Genomic DNA, 18,917 nt, shown 5'->3' on the forward strand with positions numbered 1-18,917 from the left:
GAGAGACGTTCATAGAAGGATCTCGAATCACTAAAATAGTATGAAGCGAATCACTTTCAAAAATAATCTTGTGTAAACCCCTTTTCTATTACCAACTCAAGCCCTTCTCGGACAGCCAACACCTCGATTTGGAGCGGAGAGAACATTTTTAATGATGCGAGTGGCAGCAATCTACATTTGCCTTGAGAATCCCTGATGGCGATGCCAATTCCATCGAGGCTGAGATCTTTGAGCCAAGCACCGTCAACATAACTTTCAGCAATCATAATGTCTGAATGCTTTAAAATGTCGTGATCATGCTATATTTAAGCAGTCAAGCCTGTTGTACACCAGGTAAATTAGTGCTCCTACTAGATTTGCTCAATATAATTCATTAAATTGAACCAGAGCAAGTTGCTCAATGGTAAAGGTAAAGACTGCGGCTCCTCAATTAACAAAAAAATGTGGAAGATCCCGGGTTTGATGGTCCGAGCTGGTGAATCTGCTTGATTGTGGGCACGGGCATGATAAAATTCCCCATAGTCTCACTGGGCCCGAAAATGGTAGATAACCGTAACTTGTCATCGGTTGTCCCCCTTTTTAAAAAATAAAATAAAATCATTAAATTAGACGTTTTTAAAACTCAATGTACTTTACATATGTAATACGCATATGTACTATATATATTTAATACACGTTATGTTGATATGTCAATCGTTTCAATTTTTTGTTCTTTTTTTTTTTTTTTTTGGCAACAATCAGACTTTGTGAATTCCACACCCCCGCCATTTTCCAAGAAAAAATAAAACTCAGTTTGTTCACCATACAACGCCGTAATAATTTTTGCCCAGGAGCACAAGGTACATTTCGTTAGGGCACAAGTATCCGAGGACAAAACATAGAACAAACACAAGGGAAATGACTCATGAGTTGATTACAAGTTACATGACGATTAATTCCAAGGGCAAAGCGGCTTAAAACCTCAACAGAATACATTACATGATGAGCAAACGCGAGATTATCGAATTCAACACAAACATAATTACCCGCGTCAACATCTACGATTATGATCAATTAATGTGCGTTGTTTTTACAAATCGAACAAAGGGAAAGGGGAAAAAATGAACACACCAAAACGAAAAGGATATTTACATGCATTTACCTGTATAACAGATTATTTTCCAGAGCCTCCAATAAATATGCAGGAATTTATTCCCCACAACTGTGACCCTCTGCCGGAGGCTAACGAATATTATAGCATACACAATCGGTAGAAAGCAACGTACCGATGCTTCAAGATCCACCCATTGACGTTGAAGAAGAATCGGGGCAGTGGAATGTTACATCACACAATGGTCCGAATGCCATCCCCGAGTGATATGCAACGGCAAGATGGGAATTGAAGTCGATCCACTTGCACTGCCTTCATTTTGAAAGAAAGCCTTATCATACCGTGAGGATAGAATTACAATTCTCATCTGGCTTGAGAGTTGTCGTCAGCATAAATGGATGCGCAAGCATCTGCAGCACCAGCTGCAAGCAGCACTTCGTAGGGATGGAAGGCTAGGGAACTAACAGGACCAATCTTTTGGGCCATAAAGGAAGGGTAGTATCTTATTGTGCCTAATTGTTCACCCTCCAAACTGAAGACTTTTATGAGCTGTTTGGCCGAGCCACTGGCAATGATTGGGGCATGCCTATGAACAGCTAAAGCAGTCAGTGAACCCCGATGAGCTTCAATTGTGAGGTAGGCATCCCTGCCGTTTCTGATATCAAGGAACTGAATGTCACCAGCTTGAGATGCACTTACAATCTGGATGAAGATGAGAATATCATCTAAGTTTCACTTTCTATCGGAATAACTTCAGAAACAATATCAAACAAGGATCTCTCTCACTTACCTTGGAAGGATCAAGCCCGGGTTGAAAGCCGATCCCCACAACTCTTTCCACCTTCTGAGTGTGTGGCTGGGTTGAACAGATAAGCCTAAGATTTACAAACACACAAGTAAAACAGCTCAAAACACTAGCTTAGCAAATAATCAGCACCACATTAAGAAATCCAAGTTCAGTGAGGAGCTGAACTCAAACACAGTAGCATAATACATTTATTGTTTATGTACAGTGACAGAACCAGACATGAAGAGTGTATCCTTTGCCACACATATAATAGGCCTCTTTTGGCCGCTAGGATTGGATACCCCCACTATATCCAAGACATGTTGGAGGAAGAGACGAAAAAAATTGAGTCCAACTTGAAGGCCTAAGATGGATTACTCATCCATTCCAACACCTCCCAACCCCACCCAAAAAAAAAAGAAAGGGATTAGAAGGAATAAGTTTACTTCAACTTCATGTCTGATCCCCAACATAAAAAATTATCTGCCTCTAATACAGTGGGTCATCCAATCCTAAGGACCCAACAAGCCCCCCCTCCCAACCCCACCCAAAAAAAAGAAAGGGATCAGAAGGAATAAGTTTACTTCATCTTCATGTATGATCCCCAACATAAAAAATTATCTGCCTCTACCTTTAAATACCTCGAATACAGTGGGTGATCCAATCCTAAGGACCCAACAAGGCCTTAAAGAAATTGTACATCTAGGTCTGCAAATCTAACTATTTGTCACTTATCATTTGCAGTTAGTTGCAACACTTTCACAAGGAACACAAGTCATATATTTGCCACAGGAGACATGAAGAGCTTACATTTCAGGAGTTCGCACATCATAAAGTCTGACAGAACCATCTACAAAGCCAGCTGCAAAGTGACCCCCGTGAACTTGAGAAGCAGACTAACAGACAATGCAGGAATCAGTCATTATTACACCATTCATTTTCTAGATTGCAAAATCAATAGTCAAATCCATACGTCTGTAAATTGATAAACTACAGCTGTAAATTCAGATGTCGAAAGTAAGTTGAGGTGGTAAAAACTCACCAGGGCTGAGATGCTACAATCTGATGAAGAAGGAATAGAATTAATAAGCTGCTCTTTATCCAGATCCCAAAGCATAATGGATGATAGTTCGCCAGAAGCATACTAGCAAATGAAGCAATGCAGAAGTAATCAAAATATTATTCACAACAAAGACCAAGAATCACAAAATTTGAAACAGAACTTATCCTGTAGCCCTAACGTATTACATCTTACAGAGAGGAAGTACCAGATATCCAGATTGTTGTTGCCAATCCACAACAGCATTCAAACTTCGCACCCCAGGTTTATGACCTTGAATTGAAGAAAATGCAGTGACAAGCTTCTGTTGACCCTTCAAAGTGTAATCTTTCCAAATTCGAATGTTTCCATCACCTAATTATATGACCGCAAAAAGGTGCAACTTATTTAGAAAGGTTCAACAATAGCACCCTTCCTGACGAAGAAGCTAATTTTTCAGTAGTATAGAATATTACTTGAAGCAGCAAGAAGCAAGCTGTCATCAAGCTCATTGACAAGGCAGAGCTTGGAGATTCCTTTGTCAGGAAAATCATGATTATTGAAGCTGTTGAGAAGGGTAGCCTCCTTTTGCTCTTGGTAATTCCACACCCTATGAAGAAATAACCACCAAAACATAAACATACCATCATATTTTTACTAGACTACATAGTAAAACACTTAGGGTAATCAATAAATATTAGCAACATGAACCAAATTCACTCATACAAGAATGCATATGCACCCAATGGTTACCCAAAACCCAAACAAAACCTCATAGTTTGACAAAGAGAGGCCATTTCATTTTTCAAAGGAAGCAACCCTCCATCATTCATCAAATATTGATGCATATATTAAAAGGATACCTATTAATAATCGTACAAAACCAAACTAAACAACCGAAGAAAAAGACAATTTCATATGACTTAATGACTATTTCAATCACAGCTGTTCCTGTCTGTGAAAGTTTATCGTGACGAATAAAGAAAACATAGAATGAATATTACCCACATTACATAAATATTAAAAGGTGAAATTTTAAAAAAGTGATGACCTACGCACCTGATTTGCTCATTCTCGTCTGCACCGACCACAATAGGAGAAAATGGTTTCAGCAAGATTGTTTTTGTACCCGTCTCAAACTTGGTGTCCCAGCTAGCAATTTGATTATTAAGCTTGCTCACAGCTGACCACGAACATGGAAGATACATTAATTCCACAAAAGAGCCTAAATAATGATAAACAAAAATAAAAGATAAAAGAGCAAAAGGAGGAATTAGAGAAGAAAACCAACAAGAGTGCTGGCATTTAGCAATGTGCTCCAAGGCAAATTTTTCTCTCTCCTCTCTTCTACTTAGTACTTCTTTACTGTCATCCGCGACAATGAGAAGTGGCTTGGAAAAGTGCCCACAACCCCAATTGTAGATGGCTGATTGAGGAAGAAAACTGCGTTCCGAGGCTCCAGAAGTTCCCCCAGAACCTAAAAGTGGATCCGCTAATCCAGAATCTGGACTCATTAGATGAGGCCTGAAGTCTAAAGAGCATACTCTCCGTATTCCAGTTAAGTGATTTGGCTGAGGAGGGCTGACAGGAGGAGTTCGGAATGGCATGTGACCTGTCAAAAATCGGTTACTAAACAAAAAGACTGGAAGTGCATAGATAGATTAAACTAACCAGCGATACCATACATCACCAACATCAAATGGAGCTCAATGTCAGGTTAAAGAATAACTTCCAAGATATTTTTTACCCCCCAGCTCCATTTGATGTTTTAATATACTAATGTTAGAACCTGCAATTAATTAAAAGGAAAACTAATGAAAAGGGCTTGAAAACTTTGAGTTTTAATGATAAGGACAAAATAAAGGGTAAAGTGAATAGTACCAGGATTGACTTTTTAGTGTTAAAATGTGGTTTTTCGTTAAAGTGAACAGTACCGGGTGCTTTTCGTTAAAGTTCCCTTAATTAAAAGGAGAATGTCTGGAAGAAAAAGTAAGTAATTCTCATATCGTTACCTCCATTCATATCTAACCATGAAGAAGACCGAGCTAATCCACCAAAACTGGGAGTCGGAGTTGCTGTAATGGATTCACCAGGTCGAACACTGTTACCAGTGGACTTTACGGGTTTGGCCACCACTTGTTCAATCCCTATAATGGCCAAAACCCGCCTACCAAGGCTTGCAATGCGTGGAGATGGATCCTTGGCTAAGGTACACATAGCCAATACACACTGCGAATACATTGCATTGTCCAGGGGTTTAGGTGTTGAGTGGTTGACAACACCATTGCTCACACCATCATTTAATATTCCAGAATCAGAATGATGAGATGAATCGTCAGACAATGGTGATCCATGCATAATTCCAGAACTAGCTAGAGGGCTGCTGGTGGAGACTCTCCCATCTCGACCCAATGAGTTATCATTGGTTCCTCTCAACAGTGGACCAATTTGAGATGAAACAACACAACCTTTAATATGAGCCAAAGAGGGGAAGGAATTCAAAAGAGAATTAGATTGTGGTTTCCAATATGCAGCAGCTATTGACTTGAGGTGCTTGTTGTGGCCAAAGGCAAAGCGTCCCAGTGCTGCAAAGAAGATACAAGTTTACTCAAATCAAATTCCTACAAGAAATCTCTTGATGATTAATTAAATCTCAGGGCCCCGTAAAACAATCCCGCTGTTGTTTTGAATGAGGGGAAAGAAGGAAAGGAAAGAACACTACGGTATGTACTGGTGACAGAAAATCTAGTGCATATTTATTACCCAAAAGCAATAAAATTCCAAACAAACGAGTATGATTAACTGATTATCAGATCGCTAATCACATACCAACAGCAACTTCGGCCCTGACCAGAGGGCTGCCATCCGAAGCAACACTTAATAGACTTCTAATAATACTAATTTCAGCTCTAATCTTTTCATCATCATCGTTTTCTTCTTCTCCACCAACGCCATCTCTACATGAGCCTGAACCCACATCAAGAAGGGTACCCAGTGCGAAAACAGCAGAAGCTCTAACCTGAAATAGAACAATCTCAGTGACTAAGTTACAGAACCCAAAAATGTCATTGGTTAATAATAGAGTCTATATAGTCAAAGTTTACCTCTGGTTGGGGCTCAGAAAGTAGAGGAGCACATATTGAATAGGCATCTGCCTGCAAACCAAATATTTGGGCCTCTGTAAAATCCTCCCACAGCTTTCCCAGACAGAGGCAAAGCCACTGAAGAAATAGTGGTTCTGTCTGTGTATCATTTAGAGTTGGACCCTGAAGGTGCTTCAAGCAAACATGTATCAAATCTGCTTCAAGACAAGCCTCCTGCCCACGTCTATGCCCATCGACAATTACAGCTAAAACAAAAGCAGCCATTGCACGTTGTTCTGGATATGCTTCCATACTATCAAGAAACCTAATGAAATATGTATGACCCCCATCCTTCACTAGATCAACCTGACATGACTGATTCCACACAAAAAAAAGGGTGATTACTACTGTGGTACTAACTGAGAAACTGAAGGGGGGCAGGCATATGGCACCAGAAAGGAACTTATAAGCAAAAATGGATCAAAAATAAATCTTCAGTTCACAACCCATCAGGAAAAAAGCAAAGAAGCACATGCTTCGCAAATTGTTGATGACAGGGAGTTTTGATATGGAGACATCAATGCCTAAGATTAGAAGCAGGTATCAAGATAGTATGTAACAGTAGCAAATTCTAAGATTAGAAGCAGGTATCAAGATAGTATGTGACAGTAGCAAATTCTTATGAAGAGCATGTCACAATTATAGCAATTATAAACATCTGGAGAAAGAATGTGCTGCAGTAATCTAGGCATACCTTATCAAGAGCAAGAATTTTTGTCCATATAAATACAAGAATATGTCGTAGTTCAGGTGTCATTGTTTGTAACAGCTTCAGAACATACGGAAATATCCCAACAGACAAGGCCTAAAAACAGAAATGTGAAATTTTTAAAGAACATCAAAATATTGTTCTCAACCAACATAGAGATAACAAGACAGAACATTTTCAAATGACAACACATACCAGATCTACAGCCCAGGGTCCCATATCAAGGAATCTTCCCAGAAGAACCAGAGCTCGAAATCGGTGGCATTGACTAAGTAACACCTTAAATACAGATGTTATTCAGTCAGGGGTTATTAAGGAAAAAAAAAACAGGCAAAGAATGAACTTAATACAATGATACATGATGAATAACAAACCAGCAAGTTGAATCAACATAACGAAGAAAAGTAGAACTGCTCTACAAGCCAAATTACACCACCACAACTTACAGTCCATGGCACTACTCTGTTATCATCTCAATAGAAATGAACTCAACCAATACTCCCTAGGACTACCATGTAATTTTGCCCAGTTATTTCACAGCTGGGTTTACAAATAAGGTACTGTTACCAAATACACCTAATTAAGGAACTTTATATCAATGCCTCAAAACAGGATACAAACAACCTAAAGATGACTATTTTCAGCCCACTTTAAAAACAAAAGCAATTAGACATGATATAAAGAAAGCGTACATAATACCTATATCCCAGAAAGCTTTAGTAAACCAAACTAAAAAGTGATAAATATAATATCACACCTGAAGAACAATAGGCAATTGCTCTGGTGGTTTCTTGTTTTCAGACCCATGGTCAAGCCATACCTCAAAAGCAGTCAACTGCTCAGTGAAAAATGGGCTTGGCTGGAATAAAGCAAAAATATAACGATCAAAGTCAATGTCAGGCATGTCACAAAAATACCAAACAGGAAAGTTATACAAATATCTAATTCCACATAACACTGTGAGGAACCTAACTGCATAAAATAAAAAAAAGCAACAAACTTGCATAAAAAGAACCCAGAAGCACACCTGGAACTCCGCATTAGGATCCTCAACCAATAGTGGAAGCTGAGAAAGGCATATCTCAGCAGCCATGTCCCATGCATCCCTGCAGTTAGCATAAGCAAAAGAGGTGACAATTGATTTAACTAACATATGAAGCATGACTGAAAATTTTCTCCTTTAGTACCACATATGATGCTGATGGGTTGGAGGCAACTGTGGGTGAGAGATCGGAGAGCAATTTGCGGATCGCATAATTCGCTCAGCAAGTAAAAAATTGCGAAAAAGGCTGGCAACTAGCAGGTCTTGTCTGAACAGTCTCTGGAAAAGATCTGCAACACAGAACTGAGTATTAGATCGATGTACCATCACCAAAACAGACATAAATGAACATCCAGTTCAAAAACATTGGATAATGGTACAGCAGACCACTACATTGGAAAGAAAAAAACCTACCGTGAGGGAGAACATTCCATGCAATCGTATCAGTGACTGCAGTAAAAATCCAATTCAACTCGCCCAAAAGTGTTTTCCGGTCATTTTGGCGGCCAGGGATTTTATCTATTAGCAAATAATCAAGAGATTCATGAAGTAATGATCGTGTGCAGAACCTGAGAGAATACATAACAATCCAATAAGTAGAACCATATAGAATGCTAGAACATAACAAGGAGAGAAACAAAAAGTGAAAGCAGGAGAAATTATAATCAATGACAGTAATTGTACAAACAGCCTAGTGGATGAAGTACAACTCCTAACAGTAGACAAAACTTAAGACCGATAATCACTTCTTGTAACAAAACAAGGAGAACAAGCTTCACCATCTTAATGCCATCTTGATGGGAGTTGTGAGGCAAGAAGTAAACACATCAGCAGGAAATTCAGCACTCTGTGGAAGAGTCTCGTGTGCTTCACAAGCCGCTAGCAGGATACAATCCCTTGCAGATCCAGATGAGCTAGAGCTACCCCAATCATGAAGCTAACCAAAAAAAATCCAACTATTACATTGAAGTCTATACTATCGAATTAATAATACCAGTTCGGACATCTTGGAAACCTCAATATCAAATTTACATAAACATTCATAACTGCACTGTAGGATACCTCAATGAAAGAATTGACTATCATCCCAGCAGCAGAACAATCAAACACATATATTGAAGGTGTCTTCAACCAAGAATCGAGGTCACTAATTGGCAAGGGGATATACTGTGTATAACTCTGCACCCAATAAAAAACTAAATGAGAACTACAAAAGCATTATTTAAAGATAGCAAGGAACAAAACAGCAGGCTTCAAATTGGTAAGAACCTTATTAAAGAGCCAAATTTCACCATTAGCAGTTGGCTTGGGTACACCATGTCCATTATAATGGAAAAGAACTCTCTCGGACTTGGCATATTTGCGGCATGTATTACAAAGTTTCTTCACTTCTTCTACCGTAGGATCAAGCTGAACCTTGTAGCGAGCCTGGTCGCATAATATCAAACAAAATTAAAGTTTAATTTAGACAACAAAATTAACAGCATGCACAAAGAAAACAAAAACCATCTCACCCTTGGTTGCCACCTTTCGTACTGTTGACTCAAGGTTTTACCAATTGTTTCAAGAGCTTTTTGTGGAGCCATTGCAAATGGATCTGAAGACAGAAAAAATGTTAACAGAATGGTAAACTTGACAAACAAAAAAATATAATATCCAAAAACATTCTGTTGCCAAAGGGAAAATAAAAATAAAAGTGTTTGGTTGTGTCTAAGTTATAATGCTTGTAGACCCACAACTGTGTATCATTTCCTCTTGGCAACATGTATTTACTATTATATTTAATAATGGGTACAAGAAGATGTTAACAAAAGATAAATTCAAACTCCACTAAGGAATATGTCATATTTAGTGAAACTTAAATCAATCTTTTACGTCATGCACTGTAGAATTATTAGCCATAGCATGCCAAGGGTGCTTTGGTATTGAAAATGAATAAGAGAACCTAGAACTCACGCACACTATACCAAGTCCAACAAGTAAGAAACTCAATAAGACAACCCAAACGGTTAAAGAACAGAATTAATAACCAATACACTACCAACAAACTAAAGCAAGAGTAAAAATCAGCAGTGTAAAAGCACCTATCCAGCACTCCATTCTGGCACAGGGAGATATCTTAATTACATCGGGCGGATCAACGCTAATGTTTAAACATAATACCAGAGCTACACATCCCGTCTTCATCTGCAAAGAAGTTGAAAGTTAAACTAAAATAAGCACAATTAACCAGTACAATATTGTGAGCGTCTTCGGTCAGAACAAAAATAAGAAACTAAGTTCAACAAATCAAATAGCTCCAAGTAAGAATTACTTTAAGCTTTGGCCATCCCCTGAAAGAATATTGTCACTGTGTTTTTTAAAGGAAACGGTTATATTTAATAATTCCTTCAATGCCGTCGTTGAAGAATAGGGTTGAAAGTTCATAACAAAAAAAACTAAATTAGCAATTCTACAAGAAAAATTAGTGCTATATTCTAAAATCCTAAATAAAGATCAGGTTTTCCTCAGATAATAGTTTAACCATCAATGACAGTGCCACCAAAGTCACCTACAGGCTAGACCGCAAGGGGCACCTAGGCTATCTGTGTGACTTCCATTACTACCCCTAACCCACTTATGATCACTGGTAAAACTGCATAAGAAAAGTGTTCAAGATTTCTAATGGTTCGCGCAATGAAAATTTGAAAACAAAGATAAAAGCAGAAGTTGTGTCCTTTATTGGTCTCCATAATTGAGTAAAGAACATGGGATTAATCATAGACATTTCAAAACCATACAAAATCATTTTTCTCGAATCAAAGTTCACCAACCATTGTACTAATTCTTCTTGTCATGTGATACATCATACAAGTAATGGTGGTTTAAATTCTCAGGATAGTCACACATCCTTCTGTAACAAATTGCAAAAAGAAAACGTCACGTATCTGTGGGAGGTTTGAATGGAACGCGCAGCAACAAAAACTAGTGCCAACTGAAAGGAACCTGGCCATTAAGAGGGCAGGAAAAAGAAAAACCCGTCCTTACAAGCAGGAGTTCCCAGAAGGAGAAATCTAGAAGTGTGAAAGTCACTTCCCATTGATCGAGACCTAAATATGAGAAATTGACAAACTTTTCTTTCCCCATTGATCGAGACCTAAATATGAGAAATTGACAAACTTTTCTTTCCTATCAAACTAAAAATGGAATTATTCAAACAACCCAGTGATCGAAACCTAATTCAAAACCAAGTTGTTGGGTTGTACCACCAAAGTATCTGATGATTACGAATTCAGAGGAACAAAATTAGCGAGGGAATGTTAAAACTTCCTAGCCAGAATACAAATACCTGATTTTTACATAAAAAAAATTAACAATTTTTCATAACAACTTTAATTTGAATTGCAGGGATTTGATCTACAGATTTCAGTTTCAGAAATAAGTAAGCCACTAGCATACTAAACTGAAATGAGACATCTTTTCCTGTCAAATTATCTAACAAATACAACTTTAACAACGAATTTATGCCATGAGAAAAATGAATAGCATGTACTGAAAAAAGGGGCTTACTCGGTCTTTAGGCCGCCATTTCGATACTAAACCACTATCCGATGGTCCGGTGGGCACGCAAGCCTCGAAAGCATCGTGCCGAAGTTCACACAATACAGTGGTTTGGGGCAAGTAGGCCAAGCTTGTGGCGGTGGTAGCGGTGGCATTTCCATAGCTACTACTGGCAGTTTCTGATTCCCTTCTCTGCGAGCTCAAATCTCCGTCATCGTGGCTGGACGCGCAGTCGTCCAACTGGCTGGAGACCACCACCACCGAGGATTGCGAAAACCGGGAGGCCATCAAATCCCCCAATGCCATTCAAATCGAAAACCCTCAGAGCATAAACAGAGAAGCAATCAATTGAACAACCATGCCCAGAAATAACCAAATGGAATCACTGAAAACCTAGGATTATTGGTTTCGAGAGAAGCTAAGAGGGGAGCGGCGGCCGCGGAAGAGGAGGAGAAGGAGGAGTAGCGGGTGAGGAGGGGAGCGGGCGGAGGAGAGTGCGGTGGTGGTTGGGAGGACGTCTAATCAACGAAGCCGCTGAACCAGCGGCGCATGGAGATTCGCCTGAGGAAGGAGAGAGAATCCAGCTCGGAAAGCCCCGGAAAATCCCTCTGAAAACCCTAGAAACCCTAGGCGGCGACGAAGAGGATGATGGAGGCGCATAAAACAGTGGCGGCACAGCGAGGAAACTAAAAAACAAACAAACAAAAAAACTCAGAAACACAAAAATACGGATTTGTTTAGAGAGAGAAAGAGGAGAGAGAGAGAGAGAGAGTGCCGAGTGCGTTTGTTCTTCTAATTTTCTTTATTTCCAATTTTGTCCTCTGTCCACCGAACTACTTTCCGGGTCCGGGTACGGGTCGTATCAATTTTTTGCTATTTCTAACCATTAGTCCTCTGCAAACACTATATAAGGAAGAAAAAAAAAATTATGTTGCTCTATCTTCATATACTTCAATTGTATTTTCGATTAGTTAACTTTGAGGCGGATATCGCAGAAACTTATGATTTCAGTGATAGAATATTAATCTCTATGAAATGTGTGTTTAAAGTTCAAATAATCATACTTGTATGTTTGTGAAAACAAATTTATGTTACGTAATTATCATCGCTCTTACCGTTAAGGATTATCATCACTTTTGACCGTTATGGGTCTGTTTAATTGTTTGCTTTGATGATTCTTAAAAACATAAAGAAAAACACGTTTAAAGTATAGTTAATGTTGATTTTGTATTTAAAAAATTAGATGGTAAAAATCATGTAGTTATAAAGACACGAGACAAACCAATTATGAGAGGAATCTCATTGTCGTTTTTAGTTAAAAAAATATATATGTGTAGAGAGATTAATTAAGATGTAAGCAAGATGACTAGAACTAAACGCTTCCTCTGACAAGCACCTAAATGTAAATTTCTTCCTCGTAATTGAGATTAGTTTAAAGGTACATAATTGACGGAAAGATTAAAATGAGTTGTTGTAAAGACACTTTCTTTTTCTTTCTTCTGGTATAAATCCAAATAACCCAAAAGTAAAAATAGTACTGAAGGTGAAGGGATTAGCCAACCAATGTCTTGTTGGGCATAGGCAACTCAAAAAGAAGGTGCCCACGAGTATGTTGAGGTGTTTATTGAAGATGCTTACATTGCACATTTAAAACAAGGAATTATAATTATTCTTGTGGGGGTGTGTGTGTCTCCTCCCCTCTCCTCCTAGTTTAGGAAGGAACCTCGTCTCCCAAGTCCCAATTTCATGATTTGATCGTCGGCCACATGTTTGGTTCTCTACCGTTGAATCTAAGCACTTAATTCTAACTTCATCACACATATCAACTCATTTGGTATTTCAAACATATTCTAGCTTCACTTTTATTTTTAAGTTACAGGTTTTTTATCTAAAGGGATATTTATTTTTGAGTAAACATGAGGATTAGTTATGGGGTCCATTCCATATCGAACTTTAATTATCCAAATTGTCTTTAAAAGGGGTAATGTTATCTGCACACTTATTTTTACTTCTTATATATGCATCTTAATTTTTGGGCAATCAAATCGAATAAGATCAATGACAAAACATTAACAAGGGTGTGTGAGTGATAAAAATGAGTGTGTAAATAACACTATCATTTTCAAGTTGCACTTTTGAGATCATCCTTACAAAATATTAGTCAAATTAAAAATGTTTGAGGTGTCTAATTAAGTTTTAAAAAAATTGATGAGCATTATGTTAAAGGAAATATTGAAATTTTGGATTTGCTTTGGTTGCTTATTATTAACAAAAGAATTAGATCACAGCATTAATATTTTTGAAAATTGAAGAAAATATGCAGGAATAAGATGGCATAAGAGTAGTGAAAATATGGTTTTCCATTCAATTACTATCAATTCATTTAAGTTATTTGATATCATATTTTACTATTCAAAGCCGTCTTCACCGCGTATTTTCTGGCTCCGCACTTGTAGTCGAACGGAATGGTGTAGATAGGGGGTCAGTAATTTCACTAATCTTTATTTCAATTTCTATTGTCGACCTTGATATGTTTTTAAGGTTTCTAACGCAGTCTCGTGGTTTCTTATGGTGGATTGGAAAAATTATCTCTGGTAAATTCGTCAAATGCAATTTATTTGTACACATATTTATAGATAAGAAAATCAGGTTGCAGATACTTTAACTTCTTTGCGGTAGATAGTTATGCTTATTACTAATGGTCCACGATTTTAGATTTTGTAGCCTCTACTCATGCTCGTGACATTTCATTTTGTCCTTATTATCGTTTTCGTTTGATCTTTTTTTCTTTGCGGGTCTTGGCATAATCACCCCGTATGTATCTTTTTTGTTTACTTTCTTTCATTTATTATCAATAAAATTCTTGGAGAAGGGACCGTCCAGGGGCTTCTGGGTGTAATGGTCCTCACCTCTTTGGGAAAGGATAAGTGTCCTGCACGCGACAATTGCCGAAAACTAATCTAGCCTAATTTTTCTCCATTTAAAAAAAAATTATTATTAACTCTAAGACTTTTTGATAAAATGAATTACAAGGCATATAAACGCTAAATGTGATTTTGGAGAGGTGTGAGGCGCATAACTTCTTCAATATCATGCATATGTTAAGATGCGATGAAATTCTAACTTCGCCATTAACCTAATCTCACAAGCTTAACAAGCATGAAATACGAGTTGGGAATCATTTTTGTTTCGCAAGCAACCTCTTAAGAAGACAAGTAAAAAAAGAAGAGAGATAAACACATATTTCCGCATCAAAAATGAATTTAAAAGGGTAGTGCACCATAAAGCTTGATCTCAATATCTCTGATGCGGATATGCTTCAACAGATTAACATAAAAGCATATGCCCTGACGCATGTCAACTGACCTCATTCTGTCCCAATCAACCTTGTGGAAACAAAACTAAGCTAGCTAGATGATTAAGCACTTGATTTAAAATAAAAAAGCTTTAAGTTAAGATTTATATACTTATACGCATGCTTAAGCAACAAGCAGGCCGTCCACATGTCGGTTTCTGTATCGTCCGATGTCCACATATGGAGTAAACAAATAAGCAATGGAGTTAAAAGACATGCCAAATTCTCCCGATTTGATTTCAAAAGATACATAACATGACAATAATATATAATTAATTAAGTGGTCATGTTTTGTTCTGATTAAGACTTGTTAATCACATTCAGTATCTTAATTTTGCAAATGTCCGAGTGCCAAGTAATGCACTTGGAAATGTGCATTGAAAATGAAAGGGTAGTGACATATTTTGATTCAAAAGAATATTAGAGGTTTGCAGTTTTATAGATCCACACACTTCTTTTCACCTTTCATACACACTTTGTTAATTTTTGTTTTTTTTAATCTTAATATCTCGCTCCAACGGCTAAAAATTGAAAAAAAATGTGTGGATAGCCACCCTACAGGTACTATGTTTAGGATATTTTTCCTTAAATAACTAATTCAACACAAACAAATCCAACAAATCTTATAAGTATAAGCCTTGAATAGACAATTAGACGGTTGTAATATTGTTCTTAACATTGTCATATATGTGAAGAGTTTGCGGTGGTGGTTAGAGTTATTCACAAATAAGTCTTCAAAATATTATATTAAAATGCAGTTTGAAAAAAAAAACATGGACTTAACTTCCTTCCAATTTTTTTATTTTATATAAATATAACAATGAATGATTACTCAAGTCGATTGTATTTCAAAATGCGTGGTTTGAAAACTAACAAGGAGAGTCATTTTAAACTCTCACTTTTTTCTCATGTTGTCTAATATTCTAGTATACATGGTTAGATTTTACCCATGCGCTTAGTTCAAAAATCCTCTCCCCTAAATGATATATAAAAAAATTTGAAGAGAAACTCTCATTTTCTTCTCATCACTCGACTGATCGTCTTTGCTTTTTGCTATTATAATTTAATAAAGTTAAAGAAAATAAAAAAAATAAATTGTTACCTAACTAATATTTCAAAGTGATTCTCACTCTTTTGTTAATTTTGGCATTTTTTTTTGTAAATTTAGATCATTTCTCGATTCATGGGTGTCATTTTTTGTGTAGAAAGGATGCTAATCTTCTATGCATCATTCCCATTTTTTTTCGATGTCCCTAAAGGAAACATTTTAATATTTTTCTTAAACATACATGTCTGAATAAAAGTACATGTAGAAGTCATTTGCCTTAATAATTCACCAACCGAATACATTAATTTGTCTTGCATGAATAAGAATATAGGATTTGACTCAACACTCAAACGTTTGAAGCTTAATTTAGAGACAGCAGGCATATATGCAAACCACGTGGAGTATTGACAGTAACATTTCCCATCGTCTTCACCTATTAATGATTGAATAAGACAGAAATATGAATGTGTGATTAGTTTTAGGGACATTGACACTAAACAAACCAGTATTTAGACAAACAAGAGTTAACCTGCGCAGGCCAATCAACGTCAGTGACCTAAAAATGGACAATCCTCTTCGTTTTCTAGGGTTTGCAATATCTGGAAAAGCATCAAATATCTGAAGATAAAAAGAGCTTGGAGTTACGTCGTTTTGAAGGCATGCATGCAGAATAATTAGGGTTGCGTTCGTGGCCACCAATACTCCACGTGAACTGGTTGGGCTGAACTGAGTTGACCGTACGATTGTGTGATCTTAGGGTTTGGTAAAAAATTGGGGGGGTTTGGTAAAAAATTGGGGGTTTTGATTCGATGACCTAAAAAAAGACAATCCTTTTCGTTTTCTATGGTTTGCAATATCTGGAAAAGTCCATCAAATATCCGAGAGATAAAAAGAAAGCTTGGAGTTATGTCGTGTTGAAGGCATGCTTGCAGGTTAACTAGGGTTGCGTACGTGGCCATGATACTCCACGTGAATTGGATGGGTTGAACTGAGTTGACCGTGCGATTGGTGTGGTCTTAGGGTTTGGTAAAAAATCGGGGGTTTTAAGACAGATTGATGTTGAAACAACGAGGATGGCTGGCCCCAATACAGTAACAGCATGACGTAATTGCTTGACTACTGATCAATGAGTCGATCAGTCACCAAAACATTTTCTGAAATTTGTGTACATTGAGTGATATGACGGTTTCTTGTTTGCAATGATGTGGCGATATTTTTTAATGAGTTGGCCTCAGTCGTATTGAGTGGAGTGCAAACGTGGAGAAGACTGTACATGAGACGAGAACTTGAAATGTCAATGTCTTAATTTAATCATGTGACTTTGTATATGTGAAAACGTTAAATGTGTTGTATTGTATGTTGTGCTAACTACATCGAGAGACCGAATTCTCAAATCTTAATTATTAAGATCATCTATTCATACATCATGCACCGATGTCATAAAATACTTTTCTTTCAAAACATGCAAAGTTCGAATTGTTTACCTCAAATTCTAAGAATTTAAGGCTTAATTATGATATTGACACATGATTTGCGAATGACTTAACTAATTTTTAATTTAAAAATACTTTTCTTTCAAAACATGCGAATCAAATTTCCAATTAGATAACATTAAATTTAGGAATGTCCAACTCTCATAATTTTGTACATAATCTGCTGTGAAGTTAATTATTGGTAATAATTGTGGTGGAATGGTACGTACGGTTATAACTTTAATTCATGGATTGCTGCAATGCATCGAGGTCAAATTGCTTCATAAACTGAGCCATCCACAATACACAACTAACATGCAGTGCACCACAATACACAGCCAACATGCAGTGCACCACAATACACAGCCAACATGCAGTGCAGCATTCGAATAAGTATAAAGGGCATTTCAAGGGGTCCTACAAGAATCAAAGTGAGGTAGACAAAGGCTTATAGGAGAATCAACTCATCAACTCAGTGCCATCCTTCTTCTTCTTCACTCACACACTCTCTCTCTCTCTCAATGACAACCAAACCAACCAGCATAAAAGCTCCTCAAAAGCCAAAAGGATAAAGGTTGACCTACAAGTCTGCAGTTTTTTACACAATGTATAAAAGATGTTAAAATGATCCAAATATAATACTTTACCATCACCTTTTTCCATGTCCAACTTTTTCCTCATTGCTTTGTGCATCACACGATTCACACCACTGCAGGAAATGAAAAGGCTTTTTATCTGGTGACACTTTTGTATTTTAGAGTATTTATTCTAGACTTTTTAACTGACAGATATGTGTTTAAAAACACAACAAACTAAAATTTAACTGTTGAAACACTCTTAAGAATTTTGTTATCTTATATAGGCCTCTTAATTACAATACTTACATTCACAGAGGCTTACAACAAAATAAATATGATTTCTATATATCCTATTTTCGATTTTACTTAATGGTACATTTATTCTTAATTATAGATTTTGATTTTCCTTTAATTTATTTAACAGCGGCCCCAAAAAAAGGTGCAAGAGGTGAAAAAAGGAGCAGAAATAATTTATCTAATAAAAAACTTAAAATCAATATGAACCTAACTATTAGTTAATTGCATAAAAGCCCTTCATTTGAATACCATAAAGCCTTTTCCATTTCTCCTGTATATTTGGTTCTATGAAATTTCAGAAACAAGAGCTTATGGAGCAATCGGCGTGAAATCTTCGGACACGAAGGCGCTCTTCGGAGATGTCATTCGGCCTATGAGTTGAGGAAGCCAGAGAGGTCGGAAGTGTAAATGAAGTGCATGCCATTGTTGTGCAGAAGTGCAACTGAACAAACTTATGGCAATGCTCAGGAAATTGTACATAAACTAAAATTTTAACATATGCATTATATATATTCAAATGGAGAGAGACGCCCCTCAAATATTCATAAGGTCATAAGACAGAAACCAAGCAAGAGCCAGGATACGTGGTGAGCGAGGGACGACGAGTTGTTGACTCTTCGTGTTACAGGATCATAGCCAATTATTGAAGCATAAACCTAAACTTATTGATATGTTTCCAAAAGATAACAGTTCATCGTGTTAGGGCTAAATTTGTCCCTCGCACAACTCCCTTTTGGTAAGGTTTGCCGCTTGGTGTATTGCAATATAAGTTTGTTATTAGTTTGAATCAGTGGCGAAGCCAGGATTTCTCGGGGGG

At 37.2% G+C, this 18,917-nt stretch overlaps 1 protein-coding gene and 1 non-coding gene across 2 annotated transcripts; both read right to left on the reverse strand.

Annotated features, from left to right (window-relative positions):
- Positions 1-909: 909 nt before the first annotated feature.
- Positions 910-12,105, reverse strand: LOC126592953 (regulatory-associated protein of TOR 1-like). Its single transcript, XM_050258772.1, has 23 exons — positions 11,360-12,105; positions 9,895-9,997; positions 9,325-9,407; positions 9,080-9,238; positions 8,873-8,989; positions 8,590-8,747; positions 8,225-8,379; positions 7,956-8,100; positions 7,796-7,874; positions 7,526-7,627; positions 6,964-7,047; positions 6,754-6,864; positions 6,021-6,374; positions 5,746-5,935; positions 4,929-5,501; positions 4,208-4,528; positions 3,976-4,099; positions 3,393-3,526; positions 3,146-3,291; positions 2,920-3,021; positions 2,688-2,773; positions 1,881-1,965; positions 910-1,792 (listed from the first exon to the last, which is right to left on the reverse strand). The coding sequence occupies exons 1-23, from the start codon at positions 11,654-11,656 to the stop codon at positions 1,454-1,456; spliced, it is 4,047 nt and encodes a 1,348-aa protein (XP_050114729.1). The 5' UTR covers positions 11,657-12,105; the 3' UTR covers positions 910-1,453.
- Positions 12,106-15,863: 3,758 nt separating this feature from the next.
- Positions 15,864-15,968, reverse strand: LOC126594654 (U6 spliceosomal RNA). Its single transcript, XR_007613385.1, has one exon. It is a non-coding gene; the product is annotated as a U6 spliceosomal RNA (small nuclear RNA).
- Positions 15,969-18,917: the final 2,949 nt, after the last annotated feature.

The sequence above is a fragment of the Malus sylvestris genome, chromosome 12 (genome assembly GCF_916048215.2).
Source record: "Malus sylvestris chromosome 12, drMalSylv7.2, whole genome shotgun sequence".
NCBI classification, from domain to species: domain Eukaryota; kingdom Viridiplantae; phylum Streptophyta; class Magnoliopsida; order Rosales; family Rosaceae; genus Malus; species Malus sylvestris.